Here is a 24,448-nt window from a genome sequence, read left to right on the forward strand (position 1 = left end):
AGGTTTCGGTGCTAGTTAGCTCTACTTTTCAGCAGTGAGGGTAAAGGACAATCACTGTCCTAGATGACTGGATGTCTAAGATCTGCAGGAAGAGGCCCCTATCGTCTGGCCTTCCGTCTTTGAAAAGATTAAGTAATGACCACTCCAGAAGTCAAAGTGGGGACAGCTTGTGATGTGTCACTAATTAACCCTTAAGATGAAGGAAGAGTGTACCAATACAGCATCCTCTGAATACCAAAAGTTTTTCCATCCTTAGCCAGCACTTTAATCACAGAGAACTGCTTATCCAGTGGTCTTATTTACAGAATGGAGGCACTCAAGCCTTGACCCACAAGTCCCAAAATAGTTTCTGGAGACTTCCAGGTGTCTAGGGGAACTGCAGGAGAGAAAAGTAAGCGGGAGAGATGCTCCAGATCCTGAATATAATTGCTTCCATGCAACTATGCAAAAGAACTAGGAATATTTTCATGTTCAAATTCCTATCTTTTTGGCTCTTCCATTGTTCTAAAGAGGCCTGGAAGAGTAAGATAAGAGTTTGAATGGTCCTAGTGTTAAAAACCAACCAACCAAACAAGAAGCCCTGGGAATGTAGAATGATTACATAATAAAAATGACAGATTTCAACATTTCTCAAACATTAGCAGATCTTATCTGATCAGAGCAACAATATCAGATCTGATCAACAATGATCTGAGATATGCAGACAAACATTACCTGTTTAACAGGTAAACAAGCAGATTTTAGGCACTGCCCAAAGGCACAGTGTTTGCTGATTACTCCTTCCCTCCTTCCTGAAATACTCACTTTTTTCCTGCTTTTCTTACTAATTAATTATGTGGTCACATGATCTCACTCTCATCTGCTATGTTATCTTTCTCTACCTGGACTTTATATGTTTTAATTCCTTTTAAAGGTTTGAGTCGAGGCCCTCCTCTCCGTAGACACCGTTATCCCTATGATCCTGTCCACACCAGTGTTTTATATTGACATTTATGGTCCAATGACTCCTGCCTTGTTGCTTCCTTTTTTCTAGTCCTTTCCTTCAGATCTGTGTGTCAATGCCTATTTTGGAATCTTCACCTGGATATTTCAAATGTTTCTTTAACTCAACATACCCTAAACTGAGCTTCTGAACTCCTACTCCCCCACAAATCTATTTGCTTTTCCAGGGATCTCCCTCTTAGTAAAATGGCAACATCATCATCCAGTTGTGCAAACCAGAAAAAACCCCGAGATTTGTCTTTGACTCCCTCACCCCACCCACACTAATTTTTAAAGTTCTGCTGATATTATTTTTTAAAATGTCTTACAGATTAGTTTACTTCGTTCCTTCTTCACTACCACTCTGGTGGAAGCACCCACCACTTCTTTTCCAGAATAAATATCTGGAGACATATGAAATCTTCAATCATCTAGACTCTGCCCATCTCACCAGACCCATTCAAAGGCTCTTTTACTTTATCCTCTCCAATCAATCCATATAGCCTACTCTCAGAAATTCAAAATGGCCATGCTTCCTTCTTTTGTCAGCCCTTCATATGTATTATCCTCTCTTTCTGGAAAACTGTTTCCTATCTCTGCTTCTACTTTAATCAAATCTCAATTATTATTTCTTCAAAAAAAGCCTTCCCTGTCCCTCATTTTAGGAGAGGTCTCCATCAATATGTTTTAAATTCACACATATCCTACAACTGCTATTTAAAATCATTTAGTACACATGTATTTACGTATTTATTTGTGTATATTTGATTACATTTTCTCTATTTGTAAACTCCATGGGGGCAGATACCTTACCACTGCAACCCAATATCTAGCACAGTACATGTTTAATAAATATTTGAATGAATAGTGGTCCAGAACAAACTCAAGCACTTTCTGACTCCCAATCCAATGGCCTTTCCAACATATACATTTCTTAGTGAGGGTCAGATAGCCTTTAAAAATATATATAATTGATAAATGGAAACAATTCAGATATAAAGCATCATGTCTTGTTGCCTACTGATGATGAAAAAAAAAATCTTCAACTTGTCTAAAACTAAACATCAAATTTCCTTCTCTAATTTCCTCACTTTTGCTAATGAGACCACAATTTTACCAGTCTTGCCCTCATATTCTGTCCTCCACAAGTCATAACTTTTCATTATCAACTATGATGATGTTTCCCAATGTATATCCTCAGCCTGTTCATCTTTTTGCTTGTCCTTGGCAGTCTTACTTATTCTCTGCCTTTGACCACATAATGAAGACTGCCAAATCTCTATTACTAACCTTAAACCTTTCTAGGCTCCAAGTTCATATTTCTAACTGCACTGTAACATCTCCGGTTATTCTGGCATTTCAGACCTAGTAGTGGTGCCCAAGATGGACCTCAAGTATCTCCCTTGCATAATCCACTGCTTCTCTTATATCACTCATCTTGGATAATGAGGACATTATCTACTCAGTTGTCCAAACCAAAAGCCTTGACACTTACTTTTCTTTCAATTCTTCATATAGCTGATCACCAGTCTTCTTCACTCATCCAAATCTTTCTCAGAGCCATTTCTTCCTTTTTAGGCTAATGGCCACTACTCAGATTCAGGCTTTTAGTTGTTCCTAACCTCTCCTGCTCCAAGGTCACATCCCACACCCTCCCACCATCCACCCCTCACTGTTGCAAAATCATCTCTACAGAATAGAGCTAACCCGTGCCTCTCCTCCACCGTCTAGAGGCCAAGCCCAAGCTGCTTTGTTCTTGAAAGGTCTCCCTACTTTATTTTTCTAGCTTTGACTCTTGACACTTTTTTCCCCCCAGGAGTCCCACAGAACCTATTCTACAACTTCACCAAAGGCTTCACTCTTAATCAGGGGTCCTGGCTCTAGATAATGCTGTGCCTTTCCTCTCCAGAAACCCTCCCTCTTCTGTCTGAAAATCTTCAATATTCTGCTCCAAAATTATCTCTTCCTTATAGCCTTTCCTTAGGCTCCATTTGCAGCTTTTTGGTCATATTGCAGTTCTCCTAAAGCATCACCACAGGATGTTCATATTTCTGCCCAGGACTTGACTGTTTTCTAGCTTCAATGCCTAGCACTGAGCAAATGTCTATAAATGCATGCACATATGAATAAATGCACAGGTAAGGCCTATAAAATATCATGTACATTTTGAAACATTAGAATAATGCCAAGTATATAGGTGATGATGATGATGTCTGATAGCAGTCTGAATGTGAGGGTGCTAAATGAAAAGGCGCTCATGGATCTTGCATATCTCAGAATCAGTAGAGGCCATGGTATTTTAGATGCCAGAGTAATCTGCATAGGCCCAGGAAGAGAAACTAGGCATATCTAGTCAATGTTTAAACTTGTAATTTCTTTTCAAGGGAATTGAGTACAGAGAAAGGTTCTAGTTATTCAAGCTTGAGCTTTTCAGTAGTTATAGATTTTGGATTAACCAATTTGCTGAAATTAAACTACTTGATAATAAACCTTATTCAGAAGGCTATCTGGCCTACTATGGACTTGGACTAGGAAATGAACTGAATTTATTGATGCAAATTGATCTCTACTAAAATGTTAGCAGAGTATCACACACTGAAATCTTTTAGAGAACTGTGCCTAAAGGTTAATAACTTATTCAATGATCAAAAGTTGCACAATTAAAATTAGAGCCTTTTGAGGTATATTAGCTTATTAGCAATTCTGCTCACTTAAAAAAAAGATTTATTTCTTTATTTGAGAGAGAGCGATCAGAGGTGGGGGTAGGCAGACAGAGAATCTCAAGCAGATTCTGCTGAGCAAGGAGCCCTGGATAGGGTTCCATCTCCTCACCCTGAGATCATGTCCTGAACTGAAACCAGGAGTTAGATGCTTCAACTGACTGAGCCACCCAGGTGCTCCACTCATCTACTTTTTGCCAACAGGTACAGTTCTATTTAATTTAACTTCTTTCTACATTTCTCAGAGGTATTGGGCAGAGACTTAAAGGACAGGGAGGTTAAGTGACTTGCTCAGGTCATCCAGTGAAGTCAGAAGCTGTGCCAGGGCTGGAGCTTTATTTGGCTGAGATATCTGTTTAATTCACTAATCTATGTTCCTTTCCAGACCACAGTGCCTAATTCAATATTTTGAAATCATAAACTTAAACGAACCACCTAAGTGACTTTGAACTTACTCTGGCAAGATGACTGACTACTGAATTACTGGGCCAAGGTTGTAATTAATTATTATACCAGTTTCACAAAATGAAGTGCCCCATGTTTTTACTATTTTTTTCCATGCTGCCATTAACAAAAAGAACTCTTAGGAATAGTTATTATCTTAGGCAAATCTACAAATTAGGATTATTTTCATGCTCTTGATAGTTTTAGAGAAAAAGGTGCCTATCAACTCAGCTGTCTGGCATTTCCTATGCAATTAACAGCTTGTTTCTTAGTGATTTCGTTTTTATTTCACTAGTTTGATGTATTAACATTTAGGAGAGTAATTTCCATTATTTTGGCTTTTAAAATCAAGCCCATAGAAAATTTTAGAGTTGACTGGTTTAATCTATAATATTTTATTCAAATTAAAGCCTGGAAATTACCAAATTTCTATTCAAGAATTGTTGTAAAGCTCACTTATCCAGAAACCACCTGTTCAGAAAGTCAACAACTCACCTCTTTAATCACTAGAGGCCCTCAAAATTAAAAAAAAAAAAAAATTATTCACATCATCTTTGTACTTCGTTCTATAAAAACAGAACAAAGTTTCAAAGTTTCAAAGCATAAAATGTTAATTGGTGGAAGAAATACTATTAGTCTTAGTCCTGTTAAGTTGTTATTACCCAACAATAAAATGATTAGCAAATATTTGAAAACAGAAAACTCTAGCATTAGGGTCATTTAGTATAAGTGAAAATAGGATTACATTTTTAAAAAAGTTTGTGAGGATATCATTGGGTTTTAAAGTATGGTGAGGTCATTCCTAAAATGACTGTAGATCTAAAAAATAACATATTTACTATTTTTAAAAGAAGTTAAGGGACGTGTATTTAGTTTTTCATTAAAAATGGCTTAAGTAAAAGTTTTAGAGTTTAAAAAACTATATATGGTTATATAGAATATTTGCTTATATGAAAGAATTCAGTCTAGCCACATTAAAAGCAATTGAATAACTGTTCAATCCTCAGCTAACTTAAGCTAGAAGTAGCACAACATTGTGAAGACTATTGAGTATTTTAATATTTTTTTAAGGTTTTACTTATTTATTTGAGAGATGGAGAGCACAGAGTGAGAGGGAGAAGCAGACTCCCCGCTAAGCAAGGAGCCGGATAGATGTGGGACTCATCCCAGGACCCTGAGATCATGACCTAAGCCGAAGGCAGATGCTTAATGGACTGAGCCAAGTCACCCAGGCACCCTGAGTATTTTAGTATTAAGATGTGTCTGAATCAGATAGGTGTGATAGTGCTTACAGTTAAGAGATGACGACATGGAAGAAAAGGATTTAAAGAAACTAGTTTAAAGATTCACATCAGCTGCTTGAGGATTAAAATTGTAGTCTCCTCAATAATGTGCATTCACCTTGTGGGCATTATGTTAAGTGAAATAAGTCATACAGAGAATGATAAATACAGTATGCTTTCACTTATATATGGGATCTACCAACCAGACAAACAACAAACTCATAGAAAAAGAAATCAGATTTCTGGTTACCAGAGGCAATACCAGGATAGGGGAAGGGGAGTTGAAGGTAAGTGGTCAAAAGGTACAAACTTCCACTTATAAGGTAAATAAGTCCTAGGGATGTAATGAACAACATGATGACTACAGTTAACACTGTTGTATGGTATATGTAAAAGTTGTTAAGGAAGTTGATTCCAAGTGTTCTCATCAGAAGAAAAAAATTTTTAACATTTCTTTACCTTTTTTTTTTTTTGCTATCTATTTTAGATGTTGAACTAAACTTATTATGGTAATCATTACACAATATATGTAAGTCAAATCATTACACTGTATACCTTAAACTTATATAGTGCTATATATAAATTATATATTTAAAAAAACTTGTAGTCTCCTGGAATTCAAGTTTATACTGAATGATAAAAGATATACTAGGCTTTCTCAAGGAGTATCTCTTTCATTGCAGAACTAAGGTGACAAAGTTATTTTCTCAAAAGCAAATAGTAAGACTTGGAAAAGAGACAATGAGACTTAGAATTTTTAAGTATTTGGAAAGTTGTTTTTGTTTTTTTGATATGAAGGAAATTCAACTTTCCCCAAACCCCAAAATTATAATGAGTCCAATTAACCACTTCAATCAATTTTACATAGTATCAGCAAAAAAACCCCCCAAAACCCCCCCAAAAACAGCATGTGTCTTTCAGGTCAAGGTAATTGTCAAAGTATTAATGCTTTGTCCTTTAGTATGAATATCCAGAAGTAAAAAAAAAAAAAAAAAGAAAAGAAATACTGCGAAGGGTTAAAAGACTGTGCAGTGATGAGAGTAGGCTCTCCTCCCACCCCCCGTTTCTACTGTTGTTGTTTAGCTTGATATTTTATTTTTAATAACTTATTCTGTTGCTATATAAAAAGTATATAATTTGTATTTAACAAAGAAATAGAATTCAGTACATTCTTGGGTAAGTTTATTGATAACTACACTTTCCTGAATAATTCAACTGGTAGATTTGTGAATGCTCCCTTGGATCAAGAATGCAAGAGAAGCTTAAGAGCATGTCCTCTATATACAAAACCATTTTAAATCCTTGTTTTGCAAAAACCAAAAATAAAAAGCAAGCAAGCAAACCAACAAAATCCTACCAAAATTAACTGAAGTGTGATATCCTTGGATTTGCTATTAGAGAAAGAATTAGGCTAATTATAGTAATAGAGTATAGTAAGAGTATACAATATTATTCTGCCTCCACATTTATTGAGCCCCAGCTGACCTAAAGTCTTTTCTCCTTGTCTCCAGGTTCACACAAGCTTAGTCATATTTCAATACTTCTCACATCAGTGTTATCTCAGTAAGACTCAAGTTAAAGCAGTTTTTTTTTTTTTCTCACCTACCACTATATGGATATTTTAATTCAAAGAATGTCATTTTGCATTTTTGTGTTAAGTACTTCTGCTTGTCCCATTTTGAACCATTCCCTTTGATGAAGCTGCTAAGATAACACAACAGATCTTACTACCACCCAAAAATATGCAGCACCATCTCCTGTAATTGTAATTCTACACTTTCTAGCTAATTCTCATTTTCAGCAGCTGCAAAAATAGTAGCTTGTGCTTTCATTACAAAGTCTATCATTATCCAATCCATAGCTTCCAGAATCAATAAATGAGAACTGAAAGGGCAGATGAGGTCCAATGAAGTGGGAAGAGAGAGGCCAATTCACAAACACATCATAGAATCCAGTTGCACTCATACATTATTCAAGAGTACTAGAGCATGTATAATCAATAGTAAATTAGGGAACTAGTGGAACAAGCTTATAAGACAAATAACATAAATAAGGAGCTTTTTTTTTTTTAAATTGGAAAATTATGGAATAATGATAAATTCTCTTGGTAAGTCAGTTATATAATACAGTTGTTTATGACACTGTAGGTACAAAGACCAAAGTTAAATGTAATATTTATGTACCTATATGCTTAACTTTGATGATCATTTTGAGATGCCAGACCACTGGATTGAAAAGGCATTGTTGCAGTCAGTCTGGATATAAATTTACAATGGTTTGTCACAACTTGGAAAACTTACTTAGATTTAGAGCAAAACTGTTTACACATACCTCCCACTTTTCACACACACACACACACACACACACACACACACACACACACTTCCTCTCACAAAATGATGTAAATTCCTATAACTCTTCTGTTGTCCCCATGCATCTGACAGATCACACTGGTAGGACTCATAGGACCAAGAGTCATTTCTGTGACTAGTTACTACATTTTTCAAAGCTCAATTTGGAAAGGTGAAAATATCCTATTAGACCAAAATTTTCAAGTGAGTTCTCAGAGCAAATGCTTTTTATTCAAGTGATACCTCACACTGGCACTATATTAACAGTTCAGCTCTAGGATATCCTGTGCTAAATTCAGCTTGGGAAATTAATGTAAAAGTACTTGTTGGACTATCTTGGCCAAATTTTATAAACCCAGTGAAGTTATTCTTGGTTTAACAAATGTGACCACAGTAATAATTAAATTTATGAACCATACATTTCAGAACATATTACTGTCATCCCCATTTATTCCAGGAAGTATTATAAATGTAAATTATAATAAATTAACAAATTATTACAAAATGTAACTCAGAGTGCATACAGTATTTTTGAGTAGGGAATAATATTGCTTTGCCTTTTTCTACTGAATTCAAATGATGACCATTCATCAAAGACACAATTCAGGTTTTTTGATGAGTAATTAACAGTCCAGTCCACACTTACAACATACAAGTCTATATTATGTTAACTGAGATTAAGACAATAATAAGAACCTTCCACAGAGAATAATTTTGAGCTAAAAAGGAGATACTGACTTAGGAGTTCAGCAGGGTAGACCACAGGAAACATCTTTAAAAATTATCTCTTGCACTTCTATAGGCAGATTACACAAAACAAAAGGGTGAGAAGTGAGGTATAACTTAAATAACACTAATAAGGAAATTCTTCAATAACTCACAACACTGCTCATGTTAGAAAATTCTAATATAGACTCTAAGGATACCAACTCTGGTAAAGATCCTCTGACATTTATCTCAAACAGTTTTCTGTTGTTTTCTCCTCCATACCAAGTAAATACCATATTTCATTTTTATTAGCTCTTTAGTTAAATGATACTATTATAAAATCCCATCTTACACTACCCTTCTTTCTACTTGTATAGGTTATGAATGAAAACCTTCTATTTCTTGAAAAAATATTTAAAAATACACAATCCCATATACTCACACTTTTTCTGTACTAGTAAAATACCTCTAAAAAATTATGGCAGTCTCTTTTAAATAGGCTACCTTTTCTGTCATTTAAGACCATTAACCTTTTCAGAGGTACGTCTCTACCATTCAGGAATATCTTTACATTTTTGTTCATCTTAATTTTATATAATGTGATACAATACTTCACTAGAATACTAGAAGTCTGAGTAAAGTAGGCTAGGTATGCAATAAAAAATATTCTCTACTCAAAACAGATACCACCACCACAAATTACTTTTCCCAACTGAAAATATGCCCTAGTTCAAATTATAAATGAATGAGAATTTGGAGCAGCATTTTTTCTTTTTTTCTCAGTTCATCAGTTAAATTTGAAAACATATAATAGCAATGGGTTTTCTATTATTCAAACTTCCTAAAAGTTTGAGTAATAGAAACCAAAATTCTCTCCTTAACATCTGTCATCTGTGTTTTGCTATATGGACATATACTAAATAACCATATGTAGTGGTGTTAAAGAAATTGGTAATCCTGTGTAATAAATTATTTAACAAACAAATAGGTCTTTCACACTTGATTGGCTAACTTCTACGAAGATGGTTAGTGGCCCTATGAGGAAACACTGAACTGGAAAATTATAATCTCCAAGAGGGATATTTTATGTTATGGTTCTTAAGACATTTTGCTTGAGAAGTGTATAAATAATTTTGCATATATATGCTTCTTTTTAAGTAAGTGTTTTATTTTTGTGGAAAACGGTCAGTCTACATATTTTTAACTCTCAACAAGAATAATCAAAATAGCCAAAAGTGAGCTAATTTTTCAAAACACTTGAAAACATTCAAGGACAAAAGATAAGTTTAGATGAGGGAAGACTGAATCATTACTTAAAGTATTTATGTTTAATTAGAAACAAAGTATGTTTCTGAACTCAAAATTTTAATGTAAAAACCTCATAAATAATTTACTAATTTATTGAATGTCTACCATATTGTACCAGAGAAGGAAAAAAGCAGTGAATTAAAATAATCTAACTTTAAAGTTCATCAGTTAAAAGAATACTGTTACTTTAATAAAAGCTTTAAAAAATATGAACTTCTATTTTAAGGCAAAAAAATGAAATTTTCTGTACTTGGGCAGCTTTTATGTTTATGTATGTAAATTGGCTGGATTATATATATGGATCTTAACACTTAGAGATATTTAGCCACTTATCTGAAATAAATGGCTTAGAAAGTAGAAACATTGATGCTAAAATTAAAAAAAAAGGTCCCTTTAAATTTACAGTTTCTTTTAATTGTGAACCTTTGTGCTTATATCATCTAATATTAGGAAATAATGGCAGAAATAATATAATTTGACTAAGCAACTATCATGGGCCAGGCATTTAACGAACATTACAAACATGACCATGCTTTATTATTATTATTATTGCATATGACACTGTCACTTTTGAAGGTAAAAAAAAATGGTCAAGAAGTGAGATACTATGAACCTCAGAGAGGTTTACATGAGCAATTGGATTACATAGCCCATCAAGGAAGGGCTGGGCTGGGATTCAAACCTAGTATTTTTGACATCAAAGCACATGCTCCACCCAAACAGGAAAGAGGATTCTATGTGGGTTACTTTTTAAATTTGCAATTTTATATTTTTAGCTCCTAAGTATGGAGGGGAGGGGGAGAGGACATGTTTATAAAAACCAATAAAGATAAAAAGTGTGATGAGATCATAATTTTAGAGAATTTTTATCATTTTACTGGCCGGTAGGAAATGGTATGGTTGATTGATATCCACCATATTTCCTTCCTCCATCAATTAAGTATTTGTTATTCCTACTATTACCAAGCACTGGTCTAGATATGGCAGATACAGCAGAGGACAAAATAAAAATCTCTCCTCTGAAGAAATCTACATTCTAGTAGAGGAACAGAGAGACATTAAACAAGTCAATAAATATTGAGAGCACGGAGAGTAGCTAAGGAAGTCATGTCAATGATATGGGCAACAAAAATGACAGTATCTTGGACCAGGGTGGTAGAAGTGGAGGTTGGTGAGCAGTTGTTAAATGGGGGGAAAATGTGCAGATTTTACAAGGAGAAACAGTAGAATTTGCTGATGGACTGATTGATAGACTGGATGTAGGGTGTAAGCAAAACTGAGGAGACAAAGCTCTAAGATGATGACCCAGGAGTATTAAAGGATATAGAATATACCATAGGTATGTCAAATTCAGTTTTCATAGATGCATTTGAACACAGATACATGAAAAAAGTTGGAGATATGAAATATTGGAATAATGCAATTAGATCAAAACATTGCAGACTTGCACGGATAGGATGATGTAGGTGAGGAGAAATAAAGAGGAATGTTTTCTGGAGGTGTCAGTAATCACTGACATTTTAAAAGCATGTCTCAATCTATAACATGAAACAGTTTTACAAAGAATTTTTAGGTTTTTTTTTAAAGAACACACAACTGAATAGTTTGGGAATATTCAAACTTAAGTATAGGTTTTTAATTTTCTGTTCTAATCTAAAGAGATCAAATGAACCATCCAAAGGTATTTGCATAGTGCAAACTGTTTCATTTGGGTACTGAAATATACATAAAATGAAGTATACACTTTACATATAATTAGTAGTATAGCATGGCTTTAGCAGGGACACTTATTTTACCATAGTTAAACAAATCATAGCAATCCCAATAACTAAATCAGTCCTTTTGTACCAATCATGATGCTTATTTTCATATAATGGATTGGCAAATTCTGCTAAACAACACTGGCCAAGAGAACAATGTTACATTACATATCAAAGAAAGGAAAGGAAAGGAAAGGAAAGAAGGAAGGAAGGAAGAAAGAAAAAGAAAAAGAAAAAGGGAGGGAGGGAGGAAGGAAAAAGAAAGAAAATAGACTAGTTCACTAAGTATTAAGTACAAACATTTTATTCATGTATCCTGGAAGAAATTTTCTTTAACAAAGAACAAAACTGTAATGCGAAAATAGCCATTTACTGCGGAATGTACCAGCAGGTATAATTTCATTAAAGAGGATACTTTAAGACTAATAACTCCTTGAGGAAAAAGGTAAGCCTTATTAGCCTCAGCCTAATCTACCATATCCAGTACACAATGAGTGTTCAATAATTCTTTCTAAAAATCAAAATTGGATCAAACATTTCAAGTAGAGGTCTCTTTTTTAGAAATTACATATGTTACATATGTATACATATGTTACATATGATCCAGCCCTGTCTTGGGCTAGGTACTCAGCTGGGAGTGGGCTTGAAGATTCTCTCCCTCTGAGCCTCCCTCAACTCACAGGTGCCCATGGGCAACTGCACATATATGCACACTCTCTCAAATAAATAAATCTTTAAAATAAAAAAGGAATTACATGTATTACAAGCATCTGAAATTTTCTATGATGCTCACACATGACTCTGTGCCCTTATATTTATTTAATGAACATTATTCCTTGTTTTAGAATTATCTGAATACCAGCCAGAAACAAAGAAGGTATATTATCATGCAGAATCATCTCTGTCTTTTCTAGCCTTGTTTATGAGGGCCAGAAATGTGGCTAGTGCCTACTTAGTAAACTTACATTAGAGGTGCCCACAGAATATTCATTGACTATTTGAATTGAATAATGAAAATACCACTATTCCAAATGCAAAAAAAAAAAAAAATCCTTTACTTCTACATAATCTCTTCTATCAAGATCCTCATTCAGTAATGCCTTCTCTGTTTGCTCTTGTAATATCTTAGTTTTCCACCTAACATGGTCTGAAATTGAATGATCTGTAATCAGGTAAAATAGTAAAAATGCCCAGGAGTCAGATTTATTTGACTACTTTACACCTAATGCCTCTGCGCAAATCAAAGGGGTCTGAGCAGAAGTACATACCACCATCACCACCAACAACAAAGGCCATTTTACTGATTCACTGATGTATAAGAAGAATCACTAAATAATACAGACATAATTTTACATAATTTCTAGATATAGTTATTGATAGAAAATAATACAAACTCAGCAAAGGAGATAGTATTTTATTAAAGCATTTTAATCTAATAAATAATTTCAGAATTATATAATTCATAGCTAATAAAAACATAGTTGTAATTTAACTTCTGCATGGAAATATATGAAGTAAAATAATTTTATATAGTAGATATTTTATATTTTATATATATATATTTGAAGATATTTTAAAAACATGAAATATAGCCTGATAATAATTCTTAGTGGGATATATTTAAAGAACTAATTTTACAGTTATTAGTGCCATGATAACATTTTGAATATACAGTCTGGTAGACACAATTTTTTTCCATTGTAATAATATTCCACAAAACTGCAGCAATTTATTCCTGTATTCAACTTTGAATTAAATGTCTTTTTATAATTGCTTTGGATAATTTATATTATTACTATCTATATTTATTATATATTACTTTATAATGTATAATTGTTCACACATAAAAAATATAAGACCTCATAACAATCTTAGTAGTATTGCATTAAAGTAGGGTAGATAAAAGCCTTACAACTCTGTATTACTGATTTCAGTATCTAAATTCGGTAACCAGGAAGGCTGAGGCACAAAGTTATACAACTTGCTCTAAGTAAGTTAGGTAAAGGAACTATAAACAACAGTGTAAACTCTGGATTCCAATTACATCCTTGCTAATAATTTTTTAAGTCATTAAAAAAAGTAATGAAATTACAATCTAAAAAGGCAAAGGAGACAGAGGAAAGTAATAAAATACATTAAAACTTGCACATAACTTTAAATGTAGTTGCTTATTCAATTGGACCATTTTTATTAGATAACAGGAAATAGAGATACATGGAAAAAATAAAGTTTTACACTCAATATATATGCAACTATAGTATAATGTAAATTAAATCTTGTTGACTACAAAATTTTTAATTACATAAATTGTAAGTCTCATTACCTCTTTTAACTTCCACATAAATATCTAAGAATAGTATTTGTTAGATTTTTAAACTCTGAAATATTAAAATGAATTCAAAGTTATAAAAATGGTAGTTTAATCATGATTTGGAAATTGATCAAAGAAGAAATCATATTAAGAAATCATATTAAGAAATGAAAATGAAAGCAAAAATGATCCAAAACCTTTGGGATGCAGAAAAAGTAGTTCTAAGAGGGAAGTTTATAGTAATACGGGACAACCTCAAGAAGCAAGAAAAATCTCAAATAAACAAGCTAACATTACACCTAAAGAAGCTAGAAAAAGAATAAATAAAACCTGAAACCAGCAGAATAAAGGAAATAATAAAGATGAGAGCAGAAAGAAACTTAAAAAACAGAGAAACAGATCAATGAAAGCAAGACCTGGTTCTTTGAGAAGATGAACAAAAGCCAGACTCATCAAAAAGAGAGAGAGAGAACTCAAAATAAGCAAAATCACCAGTGAAAGAAGAGATAACAACCAACACCAATGCAATACAAACTATAAGAGAATATTATGAAATACTACATGCCAACAAATTAGACAACCAAGAAGAAATGGATACATGCCTAGAAACATTTGACCTCCCAAAGCTAAACCAGGAAGAAAGAGAAAATCTGAAAAGACCAATTATCAGCAAGGAAATTGAATAAGCAATAAAAGAACTCCCAATGAACAAAAATCCAGGAACAGATAGCTTCATAGGTGAATTCTACTAAACATTTAAAGAGGAGTTAATACCTATTGTACTCAAACTATTCCAAAAACAGAGAAGGAAAATTCTCAAATTCATTCTATGTAGCCTGTATCACCATGATATCAAAACTAGATAAAGACACCACAAAAGAAAGATAAAGACACCACAAAAGAAAGAAGAAAAAAAAAAGAAAAGAAATTAAAGGAAAAAAAAAAAGGAAGGGCGTCTGGGTGGCTCAGTTGGTTAAGCGTCTGCCTTCAGCTCAGGTCATGATCTCTGGGTCCTGGGATTGAGTCCCACATCAGGCTCCCTGCTGAGGAGGAGGAGCCTGCTTCTCCCTCCCATTTCCCCAGCTTGTGCTCTCTCTCTATATCTCTCTCTCTGACAAATAAATAAAATCTTTGGAAAAAAAAAAAAAGAAAGAGGAAGAAAGAGAGGAAGTACAAGCCAATGTGTGTGATGAACATAGGTGCAAAAATCCTCAAAATACTAGCAAACTGAGTCCAACAATACATTAAAATAATCATTAACCACAATCAAATGAGATATATTCCTGGGATGTAAGGATGGTGGTTCAACAGTTGCAAATCAATCAATGTGATATGCCACATCGATAAGAAAAAGGATTAAAAGCATATTTCAGGATTAAAACAATCATTTCAATAAATGCAGATAAGCATTTTACAAAGTACAACATCCATTCATGATAAAAACCCTCAACAAAGTAGGTTTAGAGAGAACATACCTCAACATAAGAAAGACCATATATGGAAAACCCACACTGAACATCATACTTAATGGGGAAAAACAGAGCTTCTCCCTTAAGGTCAGGAACAAGACAAGGATGTCCACTCAATACTTTTATTCAACATTGTGCTGGAAGTCCTAGCCATAGTGATTAGATAACAAAAAGAAAGAAAAGGCATGAACATTGGTAAGAAATAAGTAAAAATCTAACTATCTGTAGATGACATGATATTACACACAGAAAACCTTTAAGACTCCACCAAAAAACTAACAGAACTGATCAATGAATTCAGTAAAGTTGTAGGATACAAATTCAACTTACAGAAATCTGTTACATTTCTATACACTAACAATGAAGCAGCAGAAAGAAAAATTAATAAAGCAATCCCATTTACAATTGCACCAAAATACTAATGAATAAACCTAACCAGAGAGGTGAAAAACCTATATTTTGAAAATTATAAAACACTGATGAAAGAAACTGAAGGTAACACAAAGAAATAGATACTCCATGCTCAGGGATTGGAAGAACAAGTATTGTTGAAATGTCTATACTGCCCAAAGCAATCTACAGATTTAATGCAGTGCCTATCAAAATACCAAGAGCATTTTTCACAAAACTGTAACAAAACCCCCCCCAAATTTATACTGAACTACAAAGACCCCAAGTAGCTCAAGCAATTTTGAAAAAGAAAAAGTTAGAAGTCCCAAATACAGACTTCAAGTTATATTATAAAGCTGTAGTAATCAAAACAGTTTGGTACTAGCACAAAAACAGACACATAGATCAATAGAACAGAATAGAAAACCTGGAAATGAACCCTATAATCACATGGTCAATTAATCTTTTACAAAGCAGGAAAGAATATCCACTGAGAAAAATATAGTATTTTCAATAAACAGTGTTGGGAAAACTGGGCAGCAACATGCAAAAGAATGAAACTGGATCACTTTCTTATAGCAAACACAAAAATAAACTCAAAATGTATTAAAGACCTAAATGTGAGACCTAAGACCATAAATTCCGAGTTGAGAGCACAGGTAGTAATTTTCTGACATCAGCTATTGCAACAATTTTCTAGATATGTCTCCTGAGGCAAGGGAAATAAAAGCAAAAAAAACAACAAACAAACAAACAAACCCCAAACCTATTAGGATTATATCAAAATAAAACACTTCTGCACAGTGAAGGAAACAATAAAAAAAACTAAACAACAACCGACAGAACAGGAAAAGATATTTGCAAATGACATATCTGGTAAAGGATTAGTATCCAAAATATATAAAGAACTTATACAACTCAATACCCCCAAAGCAAATAATCCAAATAAAAATGGGCAGAATATATGAACAGACATTCCTCTGGAGAAGACAGAAGGCCAACAGACACATGAGAAGCTGCTCAACATCACTTATCACCAGGGAAATGGAAATCAAAACTGCAATGAGATATCATCTTGTACCTATCAGAATGGCTAAAAAAAAAAAAAAAAAAAAAAGGGCAAAAGGAACAAGTATTGACAAGGATGGGGAGAGAGGAAATCTCATGCACTGTTGGTGGCAATGTAAACTGGTGCAGACACCATAGAAAACAGTATGGAGGTTCCTCAAAAAGTTAAAAATAGAACTACCTCAAGATCCAGTAATCACACTACTGGGTATTTATTCAAAGAATACAAAACAGTAATTCAAAGGGATGCATGCACCCCTATGTTTACTGCAGCATTATTCAGTAGAGCCAAATAATGGAAGTGGTCTAAGTGTTCATCAATAGATGAAAAGATAGAGAAGATGTGGTGAATGTATATACACAGACAAACAAAGGAATATTATTCAGCCATAAAAAAGAATGAAATTTGCCATTTGCAATGACATGCAAATGGAGCTGGAGAATATAATGCTAAGTGATCAGAGAAAGAAAAATACCACATGATTTCACTCATATGTGTGATTTAAGAAACAAAACAAATGAGCAAAGGAACAAATAGGGGTGGGGGGAAAGAAATGAAGAAACAGAGTCTTAACTATAGAGAACAAACTGATGGTTACCAGAGGGGAGGTGGATGGGGGAGAGGTGACATAGGTGATGGGGATTAAGGAGGGCATTTGTGTTGAGCATTGGGTGATGTATGGAATTGTTAAATCACTGTAGTGTACACCTGAAACTAATAAAACACTGTATGTTAACTATACTGGAATAAAAATAAAATAAAAATTTTTAAAAATACCAAAAAAAAAAATCCCAAATACGGAGAAAGTAAAAATAAAATTTAAATAGGAGTTCATCTGTTTTCAAAAAATAATATAAAAAAATACAGCAATTAGCAAATATTTTTATGCTTCAGTTTTGAAAGCCAACTGCTAATTCAATTAACAAGTTTTGCCTTGATCTAGGTCCTTGATCTTGGTCATTTTAAATATAAGTATTGGTAAAGTATGTTAAAACAAATTACATTTTTTTCTTATGAGAGAACCAAACCTGACCAAAATACAGTACATTAATATGTTTTCTATGTCACAAGTCTTTGTCAGTAAATATACTAAACCTGTAGCCTAGTCTCAATACAAACATTATAAAAAGCATGTTTTGTAAATACCAAGATTTTTACCTAATAATAAAAAAGATTGGGAAATTGATGGGAGGAGTTTTAGAGTATACGTGATTTAGAATTTATGAAGTATTTAATAAAATAATGCTCCATTATTCTCTAAAAGTATATAGAATTTTTCAAACTTGCTAAAAAAGAAACTTTGAACTGAGAAAATTTATTAATATAGGATGAACCCGTGTTTTCTTAATGATAAAATGAGTAGCTACATGTTTTTGTTAGTTGGTTTTGTTCATTTTGATTTAGGACTTTGTTTTAAGTGAGAGTGGCAGCTGTTTTGACCCTGTATTTTGTCAGCATGGCCAAAGAAGCCAGAGGTTATCATTGACAAATTTAAGATTTGTCAAACCTAGTAGGAGGCAAAGAGTAAATGGAAAAACCTGAGTATGGAGGTAAAATAAAGGAATGTAAAAAAGAAAAATAAAGGGGCACCTGGGTGGCTCAGTGGGTTAAAGCCTCTGCCTTCAGCTTGGGTCATGATTCCAGGGTCCTGGGATTGGGCCCCACATCGGCTCTCTGTTCGGCAGGGAGCCTGCTTCCTCCTCTCTCTCTCTCTGCCTGCCTCTCTGCCTACTTGTGATCTCTATCTGTCAAATAAATAAATAAAATCTTTAAAAAAAAAAAGAGGAAGTGAGTCTTTCACTATTGAAGTATGGTTTAAAAAGAAAAAAAGAAAAATAAAGAGAAATGAAGTTATTTTATATTGGTGGTAGAGTGAATAAATTCTGCCTCAGTTCTATAAGTTATGGATCCTGATTTAAAAGTTAAAAGATTAACAGGCAGATACACACATGCAGACATGAATTTTTCCAAATAAACCTTTTTAAAAATCAAAATTGGATTAGAAATCTGAAAGAAGTTATTATGCACTGCACTACAGGTCTTCTAAGACAGTTTTAAGCGAATGGAATGACATAATTATCAAAGGTTCTTAAATAAAATAACCAGAAGTTTCTTGATATGCAGATTCTTTTGAAGAGAGAAAGGCATGCAGGACAAATGCTGAGTTACAAACCACAAAGGGATCTGAAGAAGACTGGTAATATGTGATCATCTGCCTCAGGGAATTCTACCCAGCAGTGAAGGTTTTCATTGAACACAGAACGTAAGAATAGTTGAATCTGAGTATTTAGTCATCACACTGTCCACTAATGTACAGATTCACAAAGATATACACAAAAAGCTCATTAACCACATGATTCTGCAGATGAGCCAAGGCCTTTATATCCAGATGTCATCAAAACGGCCCCACTGAAATGCTAAGGGTGTCAACCCTTACCCTTAATTGGGCCTTCTGCAAACAATGCAATCTCATTATCATCTATTTGTCAGCAAAAGAAAAAGAGGATAAACCGGAATGAAGTCCCCATACCCAGTCCTGCTCAAAGCAATACATTTCTGCTTGTTGCACAAAGCTCCACTGTAAGGAAAAACGAAATGCAGCAAGAGATCCAAGCAGCTACTCAATAGTGAGTTGTAAGCAATGAGACGCTGGAAGCAGGAGGTATAACAGAGATGACATAAGGGCACAGAGGAACCCAACTTCGATAGGTGTTGCACAACTCTGGAAGTCTAGGGAAGAGCAGCAGAAGGACCAAACTGATGCATACCCATCAGGAAGAAGTAGCTGGCTCTGGGCAATGGTGCTGGCAGGTTATGAGGTGGAGAGACATTGTGGCATACAGCGACAGGCCCTGCAAACTGTGGCTACAGCCACAAACCAAAGGACAGTCTTCAAATGTATATAGTGCTGAGAGGACCATTGCTATGTATCATTAGCTTTAAGGACCCCCGTACTCATAGAGAGCCGCAATGTTAAGTGTTGCCATCTAAAAGTAATTGTTTTACTAGAAATGTACCTAAAATGAAATGACTACTTCAACAATTTTAGACCTAAAAATCTGTGTTTTGGAAACACTAGTGAATTCTAATAGGAAAGTTTTTGTTTGTTTTTGGGTGCGTAAAGCTGTTTTTACTGCACAGTGCTTCTATGGTCATAGCTATGCCTCATTGCAACTCCCATTTATTTTTAAGCCATTACGGTCTTTCCATTACACGGAATTTCCTGCTGAGTTACAGACATAGAGTTAGAGATAATATTTGGTTTTTGAATATAGGACAAAATTAAGAAATGGCTCAAGAGGTCCACACTAGGAAGTCCACGTTGGCTTGGAAAGAGAAAACAGTGAACTTAAGAAGCTTTTAAAAAAGAAAAATTGTAAAACAATCCCTTAGGAGGACTGTGAGCTTAGGAAGGGAAAAGTAGTTATAGCTAAATGCTAAAGTTTTTTTTAAAAATGAAAAAGGACTTTTAAAAATAAAACACATTTATCTTGGGTCTCAGTTTTTAAAGTCAAATTTATTGATATTTATTGAATTAGCTGAGAGAAACAGCATAAATTACAGCATAAAAGCTTCATGTAAAGTGTACAGAAGAACATCTTGACTCTTGAGTTGATGAAAGCTCTTGAATAAGACTAGTCACCAAGAAAAGATGTGGAGCTCAAACAGTTAGCCATTCAATAAATATCTGCTGAATGAAAAAACTGAGGTAGCCTACATACTGTTCAAAGAATAACACATAGATTGGGGCCTTATGAAAACTAAAGGCCTTTCTGAATGGAAACTAACAGGGAGAACTCAAAGAAAATGAGTTTTCTACAAATTCTGGCTCTCTAGGTGCTCCAGGTTCCCTGAATGTGAAGGATCACTCATCTACTATGACTAATACTTTCTTCTTCCTTAAGAGTGGCTGGCCTACCTTTTTTGTCCCTGAAAAGGCCAACAAAAGGTATTCTCCTGTTGATTTTCATTTCTCCCCTTGTCTAGATCACTCTGATGTGTTAATATTCTCCTAGTGTGTTTCTTTACAGAAGAGAGTGTGTAGAACTGTCACTTCCAGGTTGGTCCTTGGGGATCAGACAGAATGTGTACTCCATTGGCATGGAAGCATGTACTATGGGAGCATGTACTACGGTATTCCAGGGATCGTATGCTACTATGAAACAATAGAAGTCTAGGTGTAGGGGTTATGTGGGACAGCCAGCAGGAATGGATGGAGCAGGTGACTGAATGCAGGAGCATGCTAGGGGAATATGCATTTAAGAATATATCCTGAAGTCTGGTCTTTCACCCTAATAGCAAAGTAGTATACAGAAGGGAAAGGATTGGAAAGTATATGTGGAAGAAAGACAGGAAATTTTGTACATAGGATACGGCTTTGTAGAGATGCTGTGGCTTTGGTCAGGTTATATAACTGATGTCTTTTTTGAGTTCCTAGAGCTTAGATAACAGGTAATTTGGCTTCTAACAGAGCTAGTCAAAAAACACTCTCTACCAAGCTACCCAGAGCTATATATAGCAAACTCTGAGGTAAAGAGAAAAGAGCACAGTCATATAAATGCAGAAATCAATTAGGGTCTTTCTGATGGACTGTGTCCTGATTAATGAAGAGATTCCCATATAAGCACATCACCAGCACAATAAATACATTAAAAATATTTATGACAGTTTTTTTTTTTTTTAATGACAGTTTTATTTAATGCTTGTTTTGGAGTCAGAACAATGGCCTCAGTGATTTTTTAAAGTATCTTCTAGTCTGACAGGTTTCTGACATCATTCAATATTAAAAAAGGTCAGCCACCAAAGAGCTGTGTGGGTCTTAGAGAACACAAACGATGCCTAATGTGCTATATCTGTGATTCTGTGGCCACATTCACGCAAAGAAAATTAAGCAAAAACTTCAATAACTTATTCACTGAGTTCAAAGAAATAAATAAAAACATTTTGGGGTCAGTAATCAACTGGACATTTCTTTTCATCTCAGTATTATGCTTTAATTTTGCTAATATTTGGTGTGTGTAGCCTATATTCATAAAGACAAATACTATCTCAATTTGTGGAATCCCAGAGGCAAAGGAAACCAGTATCATTGTTGTGATATGGAGAGAACTGTTTTCTGAGAGGTGCTGATACAATTTTATTTCATCAAAAAAGATTATAAACTATAAGGTAGGGCTGACAGGGATTGTTTATATGTTGATATTTACATGCATTAACAATGATCATCCCAAATCAAAACTTAGTAAAGAGTCCAATTCAGGTGAGAAAGACCACTTATTAAAACCCTGCTTGTGATCACCAAGGAATATGTTTATTAGGACTAATTGCACATCGTGAGGTGTTGCTATTATAATACTATTCAGTTATAATACTATTCAGCTGTTTAAAGATTCAGTCTTTCTAGTGGATAATGCACAGGTTTATTTCCCCTGATTCTTGCTCAAGAGAAGAATGTATAAAGTCATATAAACATTTTTATGGTTTTTTTTATACATTTATGGCTGAAAGAGCTAATGAATCCAAAATACTTACAAAGATGATGCTTTCTGAATCACTGAGAAAGCTAAATGGCATATCTGCTTATTTGGTTAAAAAATCTCTTTATCTAATGTGACTAGCATCAATGATTCATAAAATTACTTCTGTTCAAATTTTAGCTCTGGGGCAAGAGCGAGATGAACAGACCTACTAAATAAAATCCTTGACATAGCTATCCACCTTTCCACTGTAAGAGGAAAAAAAAATGACTGACTACCTCTAGCAGAGTTAGGTCAGTGCACTAAATTATAAATAGAGAACACACTTTAATATATAGAGTCAGCTCTTCTATTCAACCAAAGAGGAAAAAGTCAGCATAGGTGACTGGTAACTTGCAGTCTATATGCATTTTTATTTCCTAAATTTCTGATCTGTTTCCTTGACCTGAGAGTTTCCAGGTTCTTTATTCTATAACATGAATATAGTTTTCCAAAACTGTGTCTTACTAATGTCACTACAAAATGAAAGCCCATGTTGACACTATTAGGTAAATAATCTTTCCAAATAATGTTTATTGATGAAACATTTCTCTGAATTTGTTTTATGCTTATTTTCCTTTAATACATCTTTAATACTTTTTTAAAAAAGATTTTATTTATTTACTTAACAGAGAGAAAGAGAGAGACACAAGCAAGGAGAGTGGGAGAGGGAGAAGCAGGCTTCCCGCTGAGTGCAGGGCTCTATCCCTAGACCCTGGGATCATGACCTGAGCTGAAGGCAGACGTTTAATGACTGAGCCACCCAGGCGCCCCCATCTTTAATACTTTTTAAACATTCTATTCTTACCATTTTTTTTTTTTTGGAATGGCTTCTCGACAAATGGCCAGTAGAAATTGTAGTTATATACACAGAATTACGAAAATGAGAACACAAAACTGTGAAAGCAACTGAAGCAAAATTAACCCTTCTAAAATAGCCAGCAGACCAAAAAGAAGTCAAAGTATGTTTAGAGGCAGAGGCAATGAGATGTCCATAGAAACGCTGGCAATGACTCATTTATATTTCTAAAAGAACCTGGGCAACTCAAGTGAATGGAGGTCAAGAATATATTAGGAAAGTGCACAAAACCCTAGGATAAAAAGGATGCCAAATGTTGAACTCACTGAGACCATTAAAGGTTTTAAACAATGGTCCTTTCCATACTCTGTTCTTGAACATATGCTGTTTTCTAGACATAGATAAACATTTTATATTACCTTCTAACTGATAACATTTATAATTTGATATTATGTCCCAGGACTGTCATTACTAGTTTAAAATTACAATGTACCCGAATGTCCTATGTTTGTGTATATTTCAAAACAGAGAAAAAATATAATGTGAAAAAATCTGTATATATAATCAAAATAATGTGTACGTATGAAAAGTACTTTTGTTTTTTAGAAGAGGCCTAGTTCCCAAACGTTATTTGAAACAACTATTTTCCTGATTTATATGGAACTCTAATTAGGATTTTCCACTTCTGATTTAATCATACCTTTCACATCTTCATCCTCAATTGTTGTATTTGAACTCTCAGTTGACTCCTGCCGAGAAGAAAACATGTGTTAAGTTGCAAACAATGGAAAACTTCACTTTTTTTCTTCTTAAAATTGGCAAGTGATAAACATATCATGCAAAATTCATCAGCAAGCTGTGTACATATATTGACATGCAGATGGACAAGTACATTATGTGGTTTTAACAGAAATAAAATGCCAAATGCTGCAAACGCTTCAAAAAGGGAGTGCTCTGGTGGCCTACTCTGAAGTATGATAAATGTAGGTTATTTGTAGAAGCAGCCAAAGTATGCAACTTATTTTAAGAGCTGTGTAAGGCCATATTTGGTTACAGTGCCCCATAGGGTGTGCTTTTTCTATATATTTATCAGAATTGAATATATTAGCCAAATGAATTTGACCCTAAAATAGATCAATTTCTCTTACCAATTAATTAAAAGTAAATAACCCCATCTTTGTATAAGGAACTATATCAAGCACTGAATTCACAGCCTATTTGTCTTATTTTTGTGTAGAGACAGAAAGCATTTCATTGTATCAATTCGATCAGGAAGCTAGGGGTACTAAGCTGAATTATGCTGAAATTTGCTTTTTTTTTTTTTTTTTTTTTTTTTTTG

The 24,448-nt window shown here is 34.1% G+C and overlaps 1 protein-coding gene across 20 annotated transcripts in view; it reads right to left on the minus strand.

The window, feature by feature from the left end:
* CAMK2D (calcium/calmodulin dependent protein kinase II delta) overlaps nt 1-24,448 on the minus strand; it is a 333,039-nt gene that overhangs the window by 14,702 nt on the left and 293,889 nt on the right. For all 20 annotated transcript variants that reach the window (XM_059377681.1, XM_059377620.1, XM_059377556.1 and 17 more), the window contains one exon: nt 23,810-23,858. In XM_059377681.1, the coding sequence (XP_059233664.1) occupies nt 23,810-23,858 (49 nt within the window). The remainder of the gene's footprint in view (nt 1-23,809; nt 23,859-24,448) is intronic.

The sequence above is a fragment of the Mustela nigripes genome, chromosome 1 (assembly GCF_022355385.1).
Source record: "Mustela nigripes isolate SB6536 chromosome 1, MUSNIG.SB6536, whole genome shotgun sequence".
Taxonomy (NCBI): Eukaryota; Metazoa; Chordata; class Mammalia; order Carnivora; family Mustelidae; genus Mustela; species Mustela nigripes.